Source organism: Hypomesus transpacificus, chromosome 3 (assembly GCF_021917145.1).
Source record: "Hypomesus transpacificus isolate Combined female chromosome 3, fHypTra1, whole genome shotgun sequence".
Lineage (NCBI taxonomy): Eukaryota > Metazoa > Chordata > Actinopteri > Osmeriformes > Osmeridae > Hypomesus > Hypomesus transpacificus.
Window position 1 is genome coordinate 2736843 of NC_061062.1, and position 15226 is coordinate 2752068.

General features: G+C 45.3%; 2 protein-coding genes across 2 annotated transcripts; both read left to right on the forward strand.

The window, feature by feature from the left end:
• The first annotated feature begins 257 nt into the window (after positions 1 to 257).
• hif1aa (hypoxia inducible factor 1 subunit alpha a) lies at positions 258 to 10935 on the forward strand. Its single transcript, XM_047048160.1, has 15 exons — positions 258 to 582; positions 5521 to 5711; positions 6375 to 6526; positions 6687 to 6771; positions 7042 to 7154; positions 7394 to 7596; positions 7860 to 7966; positions 8079 to 8226; positions 8455 to 8816; positions 8913 to 9124; positions 9220 to 9342; positions 9433 to 9695; positions 9868 to 9976; positions 10070 to 10175; positions 10459 to 10935. Exons 1-15 carry the CDS (start codon positions 551 to 553, stop codon positions 10620 to 10622), a joined length of 2370 nt encoding a protein of 789 aa, XP_046904116.1. The 5' UTR covers positions 258 to 550; the 3' UTR covers positions 10623 to 10935.
• A 1064-nt stretch (positions 10936 to 11999) lies between these two features.
• snapc1b (small nuclear RNA activating complex, polypeptide 1b) lies at positions 12000 to 14984 on the forward strand. The gene is made up of 10 exons (XM_047049567.1): positions 12000 to 12302; positions 12413 to 12572; positions 12718 to 12858; positions 13012 to 13116; positions 13306 to 13461; positions 13560 to 13625; positions 13762 to 13824; positions 14129 to 14291; positions 14392 to 14454; positions 14592 to 14984. Exons 1-10 carry the CDS (start codon positions 12163 to 12165, stop codon positions 14621 to 14623), a joined length of 1089 nt encoding a protein of 362 aa, XP_046905523.1. The 5' UTR covers positions 12000 to 12162; the 3' UTR covers positions 14624 to 14984.
• Positions 14985 to 15226: the final 242 nt, after the last annotated feature.

The window sequence follows — 15226 nt, forward strand, 5'->3', positions numbered from 1 at the left end:
AAAGCATACAACTTTTAAGAAAACAAAAGACTGAATACCGGCCTATATAAAATATGGAGCATATTCCAGGAAAGGGCAATCTACACGGACATTTTTCTTATAATACTATTTCTTGTTAGTAAATAAGGAATATTGAAAAGGCAATGGATGGTAAATACTTGTTTACATTTTAAAGTAATTCTGTGTACAGTTACAGTTAGGCTAGAAGTCAAAGTAAATGCCCGTCCCCGTCCAGAAGCATGTGATTGCTCGTTCATGAGGAGGCAGTGGGAGGGCAAAGCTAATCTGCTAGCTAGCTTGAACATTGTTTCGTCAAGTAGGCTAACCTCTACACTGTGTGGCACTGCATACTTTTAAAGGAAATAAATCGATTCTACTCACACTTTCGATGGACGCGTGATATCTCATGAAATACATTGATGAAAGAGTCTTATGTGATAATACATTGAGTATTCGAAGAATTTGTCACGTTTAAACGTGGGATTTTGATTATCTTTCGGCGAGCGGAGGAAAGCTTTTAGGAGGCTTCACATAGGTTCTTCGTCCTGAAATGGACACAGGAATTGTCCCCGAAAAGAAAAGGTAGGGTGATTTTGTTGGTAGCTAGCCTGCTATCTAGCCTCGTGGACGTTATATTACGCTAACCTGATTATTTAATAATATTTGGTTTGGATTTATACTTTACAATAATTTGGCAGGTTGTTCGACATGCGGTTCGCTGCTAGCTAGCTCTTAGAGTCTTAGCTAAAAACTATCATATTGGCCAACGCAGTTAGTCTAGCTATCTATTACCACTGCTATACTGTACTAGCATCGTTATTCTTTTTTTATTGTTCACATGGTGACGCATTATTTAATTGATCTAGCCAGAAGTATTATGCCACGCGGTTATAATATTTTGTCCGGCATCATTGCATTGATAGCGTTTGGTGTGTGACGTGGAGTGCCTCGGCGATGTTGTTGATACTGACAGGTCTTAAGGCAAGACGCTGCTTTGTGTCGAAAAATAGTTATTAATAGTAATTTGTGCATTTGAGATTTTAACCGAATGGGGCCATTCACAAGCCTGTAGGGGTTAACTAATGGGAAACAAGTTTGGTGGGAAATCAGCACTTTTTTTATGATATATTTTTCTTCTATGAAGTTTGAAAATGGTTGCAAAATGTTGAATGCAGTCATGAATGTCAGTTTTATTTTTTGTAATGCTGAAATAACTTCCGAGTTCAGGAAAAGTTGAACTTAAATGGAATCGATGGATTCCAATGTAACCTTATCTTTATTTCAGACGCATACATCCATATAAGTGCATTCATATTTAACATCGTCTAGTTTATAGGCTAACTGTTGCTTGAAAATAAAATAAGATAATCCTTTATTTCGTCCCGCAGTGGGGACATTGCAGTTTGTAACAGCAGCAGGGTACAGGACAGCACTCAGAGTACAATTAAATATAAAAAATATAAAATATATGAGATACAAAATAAACACATTGATAAGTAATTTGGTTGCATTTCAGTTGCGAGAACAAAGTACGTCTTCAGTTAAACTATTTCCCTCAAAAAGCATGAATATGACTGTGTCACTAATGCACTCAACACACAGACCATAAGAACATTTAAGCCCAGGCCCACACAAATGCACACTTCCCCAACTATTTACATTGTTTTACAGGGCTTTTTATGAAGGTGATTTAGTCAATTATCATCTGGAATTTCAAGTTAACTGACCTCACTCACTCACTCACACTTCAGTTCACAACATACCATGTAACGATGTAGCTAGCTGTAAGCCTATAGCTACATTAGGCAGTCTGTGGGTGACCTTGTCACTACCTGATTTGCCCCTATAGGATCAATACTAGGTTGAATATTTCAATATCAGTGTTTCCCACACATAGACTAATTTGTGGCGGTGCGCCACAGAATCAACACCGGCCGCCACACATTGCGTTTCGTAAAACATTTTTTTTATCGCTATTTAGGTAAAAACACGCAGCGTATTCGTTCAGCTGCATTTCCTTTCCCTGCTCTCCCTCCGTCTCTTTCACGCACGCGTCTTTCTCACATACACACACAGTCACTACGTCAGCACACGTTAGCAACAATGCATACGCCGTTCTAGTGAGACCGACAGCTACATCAGAGAGCCTTCAGCATTAGTGCCGTAGCTAAAGGTCTAGGAAAGTTGAGGCTACTTTTCGCTAGGTACCGACGGACACGTCTTAATCGAAGGTTCCCCTTCGTTCTTTTGGTGAGAAGTTTCAAGAGCTAGCTACTTACCCGGCGTCATGGAGCCGACCAGTTAAATAGTTATTTAGCACCCTGTATGCAGCGTCACTACCTGCATATGCAGAAATTATTTGTTTGTTGTTGTTGATTTAGTGAATTATTTCGACCCCCCCCCCGCCACATATAGTTTTCTAATCTGTGGGAAACACTGAATATTAGTATCAATGCAGGGAGGACAAGCCCATTGTTTACTTCACTCTTGTGTTCTTGGTTGTATATCCCGTATTGACTATTCTCAATAGTAGCATTCTAAATCAGAATGAATTCAAAATATAACAATATTAAATTGTTCATATTATAGAGGAAGTGATATTAAGTGTGTCACTTTTTAGGTCAATGTTTTTTTTATACTGCTTGTTGTTCAAACAGTGCACTACTGTCCACTGGGGAAATTTACTGACTGAAACGAGTTACGTAACACAAGAGGCTGGGTAATGTTTACTGTCTCAGCAAACACTAGTGACAAAACCCCTGATATACTTACAGGAGAAAGCTGGCTGTCCCTAATTAGTAATTTAGTAATTAATCAAGTAATGAGATTACACACAAATAATTTTTCTTGTGAATTCTTCTACTTAAGTTCACATATTTGTGTGGAGTGAATTTTAAAAGAAAATAGTTTACATGTATAATGAATTGCATGCATTTTGAGAACACAAGCTTAGTAGCAAGCTTTTCCCATGTTTTGTACCAGAGTGTATGGCCACTGTTTGATGTCCTTTGGAGGATAGGGGTCAGTTTTGTTGTCTTTGGAATGACCTTGAAGGCCTGGTAGAAAGAAATGTACAATCGACACATTTCACCTTGTAACTTTTACTGAAAGTGAAGAAAGGTTTTGGGAGAGACGCAGCACTAGAATTGGAGGTAGGACTTTCCAGTCTGATGCAACTGCTCCACGCAGACTATAGACTGAGACACTGAGTATGGGCAGGAAGCACTTCAGTGACGAATGTAGTATTTAAATGTAAAGTAGAGGGGTTGATTCTAACTGACCTACTGACTAATCTCAGTTTGCACAAGTGAGACGTTGGTTCATCCCTGATGTTCATCATTTACATTACATTTAGTCCTTTAGCAGACGCTCTTATCCAGAGCGACTTACAGTAAGTACAGGGACATTCCCCCCCGAGGCAAGTAGGGTGAAGTGCCTTGCCCAAGGACACAATGTCATTTGGCACAGCTGGGAATCGAACCAACAACCTTCTGATTAATAGCCCGACTCCCTAACCGCTCAGCCATCTGACCCAATCATTAGAGGGGTTGGAGAGGCTGGGTGGTTATTTCTGCCACTAGAGTGTTTTCAGGTTGGGAAGTGTGCTGTTGATGCTATTCAGAAGTGGTCACGTAAGGGTCAGGATTGGCTTTCAGACACCCTGGAGAGACTGCCGTTCATGTGGTCTGTTCAGCCTGACAGAAGATAGTGTAAATATTTGGACACCACTAACCCAGTGCACTGGCTGTCTGTCATCGTGATAGAGTGACTATATGACAGTGTCTCTCTGTCTGTCAGGCTTTGGAGCTGTTAAATGTCTGTTGGATTTGAGAATCGATAGTACAATCTTTTGGGCTTCGACAAACTTTTTTTAATTTTTTCGAGAGGACATGTTTAGATGGTTTGTCTTTCCAACAGCAAAAGAGCCTTTTGATAATTACATTGCTGGAACCATAGGTCAGTTCAGTACATCAAAGTTAATCTAATTAACATTAACCAAATGCAGTTTTCTAGTGCAGTTCCTTGGTGGGCTAGGCTTTGTTGTAACTGTAGAACAGATCAATGGCAATGAGTTCAGTTGATTGTGTTTAGCAAACTAACATAATGACATCTTTGTTTTCATACCGCACTGCTATATAGAATGTCATACAGATTCACTGTGCTACGAGAAATTAGCAGGGCTGTTGGTCGGGTAATGGCAAAATCACTGCTTCTTGTGCCCCCTGCATATACAAAATTATATCCACTAAAATACAAGTATCAGAATTAAAAGGCTTGAATTGGGCAATGAACACGCTGAATGTACGGGGTTGAATCAAAGTCTTTGTGTTGGATGAATGTTCCAATGAATGTGTCCTTTCAACCTTTTGTTCTTTGTACCAATGGATTTTCGTATTTAGCACTTCTAACTAGTGATGCAACCAAATGAACATTCTGGGACAAAACCAAAAATGTAAGATACACTTGGCCATTTCTAGTTAGTTTTTTTTTCTTTCTTCGATTGGCCTAATTGTATTAATATTTAACTTTTTAATCGGCACATACTCCCTGCTTAACCAGCGCTGCAGATTACAAATTACATGACCAAAGGTGTGTACAACACGTTTCATTGTTATTGGGTTATCTAAAACCAGTTTTGGAAGTTTTAAGACTAATGAATAAAGAGCTATTGACATTTTAATACAAATAAGTTGTCACTCTGTTGTTGTTCCTTAACTGTTGGTAGAGGATGTAAGGAAACTAATGGGGAGTATCTGTCGAATATTCAACCTAAAACTATTTTTATCTCAGGCCTCTTGATAAAGGCTAGATCGAAGGAGAAATCTGAGCACTTTGGGGCGGCATATCTTTTCTGCTCATATTTTCGTCTTGTTTTCTCTTTCATCTGAAACTGCGAAAATGAAATTTTTGACGGACCAAATTTCGGTGCATCCCAAGTTTTAACATGGGTACTTACCTTGGGGCACAATTGTTTTGTTACATGCCTCTAATGACGACTGTATTGTGCTTGAGTACGGAGACAATTAGGTTTTCAATGAAAGACCTCTTAACTAGTGACCAGTGCTCTTAATTATGGAAGTGTTCCAGAAGGGTGTTCCACCAAAGCCTTTTCCCAGCAGACTGCTGGCTGGGAGCCTAGGCAGTAAATGTCAGAATGATTGGTGGAAAAGCTTGGCTGAGCACCAAGCAGGCAGGCAGACTGGATTCCCATCACAGGTCCAAGCCCCCCTTCTCCAGCCAATCACGCCAAGGGGGTTTACTGTGCTTCATCTGGTCGGCAGCTAATGAAAGCAAAGACCCAGGCTATTTATGTAAATTAGTTTGATGTGGCAAGGCGGTTGGCTCCTTGTGTGTTCCAGTCAGACCTCCTCCCCTGTGCAGTCCTGCTTAGTCTTCCCTTGGCAGAGCGCTATAGACCAGACTACAGACAAGGCGGGGCAGGATGCTGATGTGTGTCTCTGGGTCTGAAGACCAGCTGTGGGACCAGCCCCCGTCTGACCGACCTCCTGTTTCCTGCAGGGTGAGCTCCGAGCGCAGGAAGGAGAAGTCTCGCGACGCGGCGCGATGCCGCCGGGGGAAGGAGTCGGAGGTGTTCTACGAGCTGGCCCAGGAGCTGCCCCTGCCTCACAGCGTCAGCTCCAACCTGGACAAGGCCTCCATCATGAGGCTGACCATCAGCTACCTGCGCATGAGGAAGATGCTCAACACAGGTCAGTAGCCTGGGACAGGGGGGAGGGGGGAGTAGCCTGGGACAGGGACAGTGTGAGGTGGTGGGGAGATGGAGTGGAGGGTGTGCTGTGGTGGTTGTGGTGTGTTGGACACATTGAGCCAGCGGCTCTGGCAGATCTATAGCTAAACATGGAGGCTAGAGAATATAGATCTCTTGCCTGTGGCTACTCTTGTTTATGTGTCGCAGTGCCCTGCCCAACATGTATGTGCTTAAAGCTGCACGGTGAATTGCAATCCTCTGCTTTAGATTTCTAGAATGAACATGTCTTTTTAAAAATATTTTCTGGTATTCCATTCCTTTGGCTCCTTACCCCTCCACTCCCCTCCTTCCTCACCTCCACTCCCCTCCTTCCTCACCTCCACCCCCCTCCATCCTCACCTCCACCTCCCTCCATCCTCACCTCCACCTCCCTCCATCCTCACCTCCACCCCCCTCCATCCTCACCTCCACCCCCCTCCATCCTCACCTCCACCTCCCTCCATCCTCACCTACACTCCCCTCCATCCTCACCTCCACTCCCCTCCATCCTCACCTCCACCCCCCTCCTTCCTCACCTCCACCTCCCTCCATCCTCACCTCCACCCCCCTCCTTCCTCACCTCCACCCCCCTCCTTCCTCACCTCCACCTCCCTCCCCTCTACAGTCGACCCAGCTGAAGTGGAGGAGTCAGAGCTGGACTGCCAGCTGAACGGCTCCTACCTGAAGGCTCTGGACGGCTTCCTCATGGTGCTGTCGGACGACGGAGACATGATCTATCTCTCCGACAGTGTCAACAGGTGCCTGGGCCTGGCACAGGTACTGTACTGCCCTCCACCGTGAGTCTGAGTAGCCGAGCCGTGGGGGGGAGAGAACCGCTCCACGACAGGCCACACGCCGACACTCACCGGCCCAGAGAGAGAGGCTCGTGCTGGGTGCGTGGTGTTCACCGTGGTTCTCCTTCTCTGGTCTGTTGCAGTTTGACGTGACGGGACACAGTGTGTTTGACTATACACACCCATGTGACCAGGAGGAGCTGAGGGAGATGCTGGTCCATCGGACAGGTGACTAGGAACCCACTCCTGACGGTCCACATAAACACTGCCGGGAACCAAACTGTTGACCTCTTTGAGTTCTGTCAGAATCAGTCAAGCTTGTAGTGTTTTCTGACTTAGTCTTTGCTCTGTGTAACTGGTACTTCCACTTTAGCAGGACTCAACAAAGTCAGGCCTCAACAGGGCTCTGCATATTTTAGAAACCTGTCTCTCTCTCTTTATCTATCTCTCTCTCTCCTTATCTCAACTCCTCCTCATTCTGTCCTCTTCCCTCCACAGGATCTTCTAAGAAGTCCAAGGAACAAACCACTGAGCGCAGCTTTTTCCTGCGCATGAAATGCACCCTCACCAGCAGGGGGCGCACTGTCAATGTCAAATCGGCAACATGGAAGGTGAGTTTAAATACTGCCCCGAAAACCACAAAACACACAATTATTAACTAAAGAGTAAAACACTCACAAATATTCTGACCAGGAGCAGAATCAGAGGAGCAGTTTTCTTACTAAAGACCTTTGTGGAATTGAATCGTATCCTGTGGCTCAAACAGGCATTTGTGGAAACGTTAACATGCCGACGCTACGTTGTACTTAGAGAGCTGTCTCCCCCCCCCCCCCGGTCCTCTCTCCTCCAGGTGCTCCACTGCTCGGGCCACATGAAGCTGTACGAGACCCCGGCGGAGCAGGGCTCTTGTGGGCACAAGGCGCCCCCTGTGCCCTTCCTGGTGCTCATCTGCGACCCCATCCCCCACCCCTCCAACATCGAGGTCCCACTGGATACCAAGACCTTCCTGAGCCGCCACACGCTCGACATGAAGTTCACCTACTGTGACGAGAGGTAGCTCTAACCCAACCCCCACACGCTTCAATTAGTTTGTTTGAAAATACCTTTTTACGAGTCTCCTTTGAGATATTGGTTTGTGTGTGTTGCTTCCACTGTAGTAAGGAAATGACGCAAAGGTCTGCATATAATGAATGGTACAAAGGTGATATTCAACTTCCTGAATATTGCACCCGAGAGCCACCTAGTGGTCACTCTGGGGAATAGCAGGTGGCTTATGTCAAGCTGCCATTTTATGCAATCTGTTGTCTGCCCTCCAGGATCACAGAGCTGATGGGCTACGATCCAGAGGACCTTTTAAACCGCTCTGTGTACGAATACTATCACGCCCTGGACTCAGACCATCTCACCAAGACCCACCACAACTGTAAGCCTGTCCTACTGCACCCTAACACCAACACAGGCCCTTTTAATAGCATTCTAGGTTTCAGGACGACCACTGAGGTAGGAAGTGTGACAGCTCTCTGCTCTCCCTCCAGTGTTTGCTAAGGGCCAGGTCATCACAGGCCAGTATCGCATGCTGGCCAAGAAAGGAGGCTTTGTGTGGGTGGAGACACAGGCCACAGTCATCTACAGCAGTAAGAACTCCCAGCCACAGTGTGTGGTCTGTGTCAACTTTGTTCTCAGGTACAGTCAGGGATCACAGCCTGGGTTTTCATGCTTACAGTAGGACCAGCAGACAAAGATACTTTGAAGCAGCTTAAGATACTTTGATAATAATTACAACAATATTTAAATAATTTTTAGCCGCTACCATGTGGTGGAAGTCTGTAGATGAACAGGGTTACCTATGCATGGGAACAGTGTGTGTAAGAGCTGGTCTGGGAGCTGCTGATGTACTTTCATCACCCGCAGTGGCGTCCAAGAGGAGCAGCTGATTCTGTCTCTGGAGCAGACAGGTGCCGTCAGGCCTGTGAAGCAGGAGCTCGTTCAGGGGAAGGTGGAGGAGGAGGAGGCAGCTGTCGTGGAGGAGGAGGAAGTGGTTCAGGAGGTTGAGGAGGAGGAGGAGGAGGAGGAGAGCAGCAGCAGCCAGACAGATGTATCCATGGAGGAGACCCAAAGCCCAGAGCTGGATGTGATCCAGATGTTCACCCAGACGGTGGAGACCTCGTCCCTGACCAGCCTGTATGACAGGCTGAAGGGGAAGCCTGAGGCCCTGACCCAGCTGGCTCCGGCTGCTGGGGATGCCATCATCCACCTGGACTTCAGCTGCCCCGGTCAGTACTGCAGACTCACACACCCCACCCTCACCAGGGGGAAGTCATTGATATCTTAGCTGGTCCTAACTTACCCCTGGTTCTGACCCCTTCCAGACATCCATCTGCAGGAGGTTCCCCTCTACAACGATGTGATGCTGCCCTCCACCAGTGAGAAGCTGGCCCTGTCCCCTCTGCGCCCCAGCGAGCCCCTCTCTCCCCCCTCCTTAGTGGTCAAAAGGCAGGAGGACTTCCCCTTCCCAGTGTCCTCTGCTCCAGAGACCTCCAGCTCACCGGGCAGCAACAGCTTGGAACGCAGCCCCGCAGAGGTGAGAGGGACGGTGCTTTCAGAATGACCTGGAAACGGTGGTTCTTCCCTAGATCTTCAAGGTCCGCAGGTCTGACGTGTGGTTCTTATCTCCAGCCCGACAGCCCGCTGGACTTCTGCTTCTCCGTGGACTCCGATATCAACTCTGCATTTAAGCTCGACCTGGTGGGGAAACTGTTCGCCATCGACACGGAACCCAAGACTCCTTTTACCGCGCAGGTAAATATTCAGATGAACGCACGTCCACAAGTCCGTTGACGGAGAGAGGAAAGTCAGTTTGACCTTTTGGATGTTCCTCTCCTTCGCCAGGCTATGGACGACCTGGATCTGGAGATGCTGGCCCCCTACATCCCCATGGATGATGACTTCCAGCTGCGCAGCCTGTCCCCAGAGGAGCCCCTGTCCTGCAGCCCCTCCCAGCTCCTGGAGGGTTCCCCTCAGAGCCTGGCTCACGAGGTCAGCTACCCCGGCTCTCCCTTCAGCGCTCCCAGTCGCACCGCCTCCCCTGCACCCCCCTTACCCCCACCCCCAGAGACAACAGAACATCTTCATCTTGTCACCAAAACCCAGAGGTAAGACTGTCTTCACACACACGTTCAGTATTTTAATGCTTCCATTACATGTTTACAACAGGGGCGAAGGTTTTATTATATTTAAACTTTTTGAAAACGGCTGCCCCCATCACTTTTTATAAAGTATAAACCTGGTTCACAGTGTGTTACCCCTTCTCTCTCCTGGTTTCAGGGCTCCCCAGTTGGACAGTGAGATCTCCCTGAGAACTCTGGCCACCCACAACGCACAGCGGAAGAGGAAGCTGGAGACCGTGACCTCCCTGTCCCAGGTGATGGGACTGGTAAGTACGGCTGGTCTTCAGAGAAACGTCAGCAGCACCTCACCATGGCTCACACTTGTCTCAGGGCTGACGTGAGCTAACTGTTTCCCTCAGGGCACGGTGCTCCAGGGCCCGGCTGAGCAGGGGAAGAAACCCAAGGTGTCTGAAACGTGCCGGCCAGCGACGCTGTCCCACAGGACCATACTGCTCCTGCCTACAGGTAGCGGACAGCAGAGGACAGGGGAGGGATCAGCTTAGTGGGTAGAGCATTTGACCGCAGATCAAGAAGGTCAAAGGTTTAAATCCTCCTGATGTATGTTGCTTTGGATAAAAGCATCTGCTAATGGAATACACTATTTTTATAATTTGTATTATTATTATCATCAGCTTTTAAAAGGTTTCATTTTTTGTTTGCTTAAAAAAAAAGGGGGGGGGGGGGGGGGAACTTTTGTTTCTAGACATTGTGTGCTCGGTCAGGTTTTGAACCCCTCTCTTTCTCCCAGACCTTGCCAGCCGTCTGCTTGGCAGCTCATCCGAGGGCAGCGCCTCCCCCTTCACCCTCCCCCAACTCACCCGTGACGACTGCGAGGTCAACGCCCCCGTTCTGGACCGCCAGCACCTGCTACAGGGGGAGGAGCTGCTGCGAGCTCTGGACCAAGTCATCTGAGACAATGCTTCGCCTGCCCACTGCTAGACTAGACCGGACACTACAACCCCCACCCCTCTGAGCCCCCCTCCACCCCAACCTCACCACCCCTTTATTTATATCTCGTCTGTTTTGATCTGTTAAGTTTGTCTGCCGTCTCTGCACACCCTGTGGCCTCCTCTGGTTCTCCACCCTGAGGAACACCAGAGTGAGTTTGAAGCTGGTGGGGGAGGCCCAGTGGTGTTGGCCCCCCTGTTTCTCTGTGGGGGGCCATTTTCTCCCAGACGGCACACAGAGCAGCGCCTCAAAGCAGGACACCTGTCCAGGTGTTCTCCTGAGAACAAGGCGCTACTGCCAGCAGTGTATTGTAAGCTTCAGTCGCACAATGTATATTTTCTTAATAAGAATAAATATTACCAGCAATATATATATATATATATATATGAAGCCTTTTTAAAGTAGTCTAAATGGGATTTTAACCGTTTTTAGTTTTTCTCCTTTCTCTTCTTGGTTATAGTACATCTCCTAAAGTCTGTAGTTCTGAATTTCTAATTCATTGCTTAAACGTACAGTTTGAATGTTAATCTCATATAATGGTCTTTGAGATTAATGCATTTAATATGTAGCTGTCAGTATCTGTCACTTTATTATATTATTCTACCTGTGTGGAGGCCAGGTGATTGGATTTTAAGACACTTTAAGTGGACTATTACACTCTAAATTCAATAGACGCGAGAGAGTAAAATATTCTAGATGCATTTAGATTCTAGATGCAATTCTAAGAATCTAGATGCAATTGATGCTATGTTTCTTATCAAGGAAGATTGGCCACTTAATTTGATCCAACAACTTAACTGTTTTGTCACTTTGTTACCAAATCAGGCACTCCACTTAAAGTGAAGAGTAATTCATAAAGATTGATTACTTTATTATCTCATAACATGTAGATGTGTGAGTAGCTCAAGAAAACCTATGTTCTCGGTTTTAGTAAGTTGTATGTTATTGGTCTGTGTACTGCAGTGTTGGGTTTCTCACATTCATCTTGTTGCTGTCTAACAATAAATTGCTGTAATAAAAAATGTGCCATGTTGTTTATTCAGTTTCAAGTCGACTAAATGTCAATGAAATCGGCAGCTTTTGGAGAAAAAAATATTTCATTTCTTCATAGACGCTACATTACTCATGTAAACCTGCTCAACCTTGCAAAGCTTACATACAGTTAATGCGTAAGCATGCTGCAGCAAAACTACATGACTGCGTGATGCTAGACAACTAACAGAAGGGATCAACACAAAAGCATACACAAAGGAAAAAAGTAAGAATCAACCAGAAACTGGTGGACAGGACAATTAATCTTAAAACATACTTCCTTTGTGGTTTGAACGTCACAAGTTTGTCTGAAATCCCGTCATGTAGTCGCGATGACGTTCGATGATCAAGCTAAGCTAGCTGGCTAGCGAAATGTAAACGTGTGCTGGCGTTTGTATTAAGCATAACTAAAAACCTTACTTAAATACCAATTCGTAAATGATCAACTATATAAACTACATAATCTATAGGAATGGAGGCAACAAGGTATTGCAAAGAGCAGGTAAATGCGGACATTGAGGACATTCTGAGTCGCTTTCAGCAAACGGAGTCGGTGCGATATGAGCAGTTTTCGGCGATATGGAAAGAGATGAAATTCTCATCTATATTTTAGTAAGATTTTTGTTCTTATCAATATTGGTAGTGTGTTTCTGAATGCATTAAACGTGCTTACTGGTTGTCATACATACGTGTTCCCTCCTTTTCTCATCCCTTTGTTACAGTGGCAGATTGGAAGTTAATGAGACGAGAAGTTTTAGTCGCGTAATACTGTCCACAGCCTTCAGCTACCTGCTTCCACCATACACCTTTCAGATTAGAGTTGGGGGACTTTACCTGCTCTACGGGTTGTTCAACTCCCAACTGATTACTCCGAGAGAAAAGGTTTAATACTATTTTGCTCTCTAGAATCTATGCTCTATGCTGTAGGCTGCTCGCTCCACATATAATATTCAAATGTAAATTCCCTGCCCTGCTGCCAAAAGTTTGGTCAATTCTAATTCAAGTCATGGTTTGTGGTTGTCTGCAGATAAGGCTTGCACTGAGAGATTGGGAGGACATAAAGAAGTTTGAACGGGATGCAATCAACGCTCAGCACTTTGATGTTGTGTACATCTACAGGAAGCTCCTTGCAGAGAAAGCTTTCCACTTCACTGCCACTCCCGTGCCTGTAAGATATAACCTCCTACTGCTCCTATCACGTAGTCGACTGGTAACATCAAAATAGGAATGATTGTGCTGAACACATCAGCAGCGGAACTATTTCAGTTTCGGAGATGTACTTCCTGATTCAGAGACTCTCCTTGTGTGTTGCCCCCGGCAGTTGTGTTTCCAGGTGAAGAAGAAAACCAAACGGCAGGAGCTTTGTGAGGAATTCATGGACCGAGCGATGCGGCCTCAGGAACTGGTCAGCATGGATATGCTGGAGGTGAGTGGGGGTAGGGTCTGGCTGTTTTAGTGGCGCATTGATTGTGTGGACAGTTTTTTTTTTTCAGGGTGACTTTTCACCTCTGCCGATACGACACTGAACGTCGTTAGTTCTGTAGGTAGTGGTTTTGCTGTTTGCCTACCTAGCAGTGAGTGATGTCATACTGTGATGTTGTTTTGCGTCCTTCAGGAGGTGTCCAACGTGCACCAACACTATGAGCAGTTAAAGACAGCTATCTCATCCACACCTGGACAGCCAGACCCGGAACTGCGTCTGGTTAACAAAGACCTGGTTCCACATCTTCGCAACGCAGTGGTGGAGTACTACCATTGGCAGAAGAAAAGGGTCAGAGAGAGCACTATACATGGGCAGCACCTGTACAGCTGTGTTTTTGTGTGTGAGAGGAACATGTTTTGATCCTTTTTATGCCATTGTGTGACTAGGGATCTCAAGACAGAGATGATCAAGTTTACGAGGATGGCGGTGAGGGGCCTTCAGAGCAGCAGGAGGTGATTTTAGGCCAAACAACAAGCTCCATGAGCCAGTCCGAAACTCGGATCATTTTATTGGTTCCCCTTGTATCAACACATTTCAGCAGCTGTTGCCACTGTTTTTATTTCCGTTCTTGTTTTTTCCCCTCCTCAGTCTTCTAGGAGAGCTTTGCTTTTAGCATCTATCAAGTCTAAGTCATACGGACAGCAGGTGGAGGTGAGTCTTCGGATCCATTTTTGTATTAATATGATGTGAGGTCCAGTTACCAGCATGATACTAAAACAGGTATTAATAATGACTACTTGTTACTTATGTCAGAGCCCATACTACTTTACTTTAACTTGAATGTGAAATCGCAGTCAGTAGTGAAGTGAAAGAAGACCAGAGTCTTTTTAAACATGAGTATCTGTAGTTCTACTTGAGTGAAAATTGTGTGTACTCTTGCCCTCTCTGCTGAGTGGTTCGTAACGTGAGTAGGTTGACGTCCGTGTTTGAGGTCTCACCACTTCCTGCTTCTCAGGCCTCCAAGTCTCGGAGACATCGTCAGGTGGAGACGGTGACCAACGCCAGGGAGACGGAACCGAGGGTGAAAACCAGGAACACCTTCTCATGGAAGGAAAAGGAAATCAAAAGAAGGATTAGAACACTGAAACAGAAGACCTGTAATGCCCTGAAACTCACAGGTAAGGTCCAACAACTGCACCCTTCCTTTACCCCTGTAGACTTGGTCACCGGACCGGTTTAGTTTTGATTAAATATCACTGATGAACATCTTTCCAATAGACGAACAAAAGGATGACCAAAGTCTCACCAAACCAAGTGAAGCAGAAGCCAAAATTATTATGGGTAAGAAACATTGTTCAAGGGGTGAATGACCACTTACATATCCAATATCTGGTCAGGTGTTGAATGGATCAGTTGTTACGTTAGATGTATTATTCTCTGACATACTTATCAATGTTCCCTCTAACTGTTCCTTGCAGCCACGAAAAATAGAAATCGATTCCAATGGTGAACTCAGAGAAGAGAGATACAGCTTGCCGGTTTTGGTTTGCCTGAAGATCATCTATTGGACGCTCTTTCACAGGACTCTGCTAGAAGTTTGCTAGAACTCATTGTTTTCAGCTAGCCATATTCACCTAATTGGGTGTGCCCATTGCAGAGTATGTATGTATGTGTGTATGTATTTTTTTTTTTTTTGCTCTTTAAATCGTATCACCTGGCGAGCATGTGAGGGTTTCCACTGTTGTATTTGACTATGTGAATCTTTGACAACATATCTGAAATATTTTACATGCATATAGCTGTGAATCATTGTGTCATGCACTATCTGGTACTTATGTTTATTGTTGATAAAGATGTTCGGTGATGTCATATTTTCATTGTTCACTTTTGTAATAATATTTCAAAACCATCAGACTTTAAACATTTTGGTATGTTTTGACATCCCTTCTTTAAAAAAAAAGTGTCTATGATCAGTTACTGTGGGGATCTATCATACTAGTAAACATGCCTTTTTACAACCCTTAAAAATATCAGTATCAAAGTACCAAACCCTTTTTTCTTTTTTTTTTTTACCTACATCTCAGTCAAATGTTTGGAAGTAGACCTTCAAGGG

Excerpts from the sequence above, each read along its gene's own strand:
- hif1aa (XM_047048160.1), top strand. The coding sequence starts at position 551 with ATGGACACAGGAATTGTCCCCGAAAAGAAAAG. Across the intron at positions 9,977-10,069 it reads TGTCCCAGGTGATGGGACTG|GGCACGGTGCTCCAGGGCCC; the intron begins GTAAGTACGGCT and ends TGTTTCCCTCAG. Across the intron at positions 10,176-10,458 it reads CATACTGCTCCTGCCTACAG|ACCTTGCCAGCCGTCTGCTT; the intron begins GTAGCGGACAGC and ends TCTTTCTCCCAG.
- snapc1b (XM_047049567.1), top strand. The coding sequence starts at position 12,163 with ATGGAGGCAACAAGGTATTGCAAAGAGCAGGTAAATGCGGACATTGAG. Across the intron at positions 13,462-13,559 it reads ACCATTGGCAGAAGAAAAGG|GGATCTCAAGACAGAGATGA; the intron begins GTCAGAGAGAGC and ends TTGTGTGACTAG. Across the intron at positions 13,626-13,761 it reads GGCCTTCAGAGCAGCAGGAG|TCTTCTAGGAGAGCTTTGCT; the intron begins GTGATTTTAGGC and ends TCCCCTCCTCAG.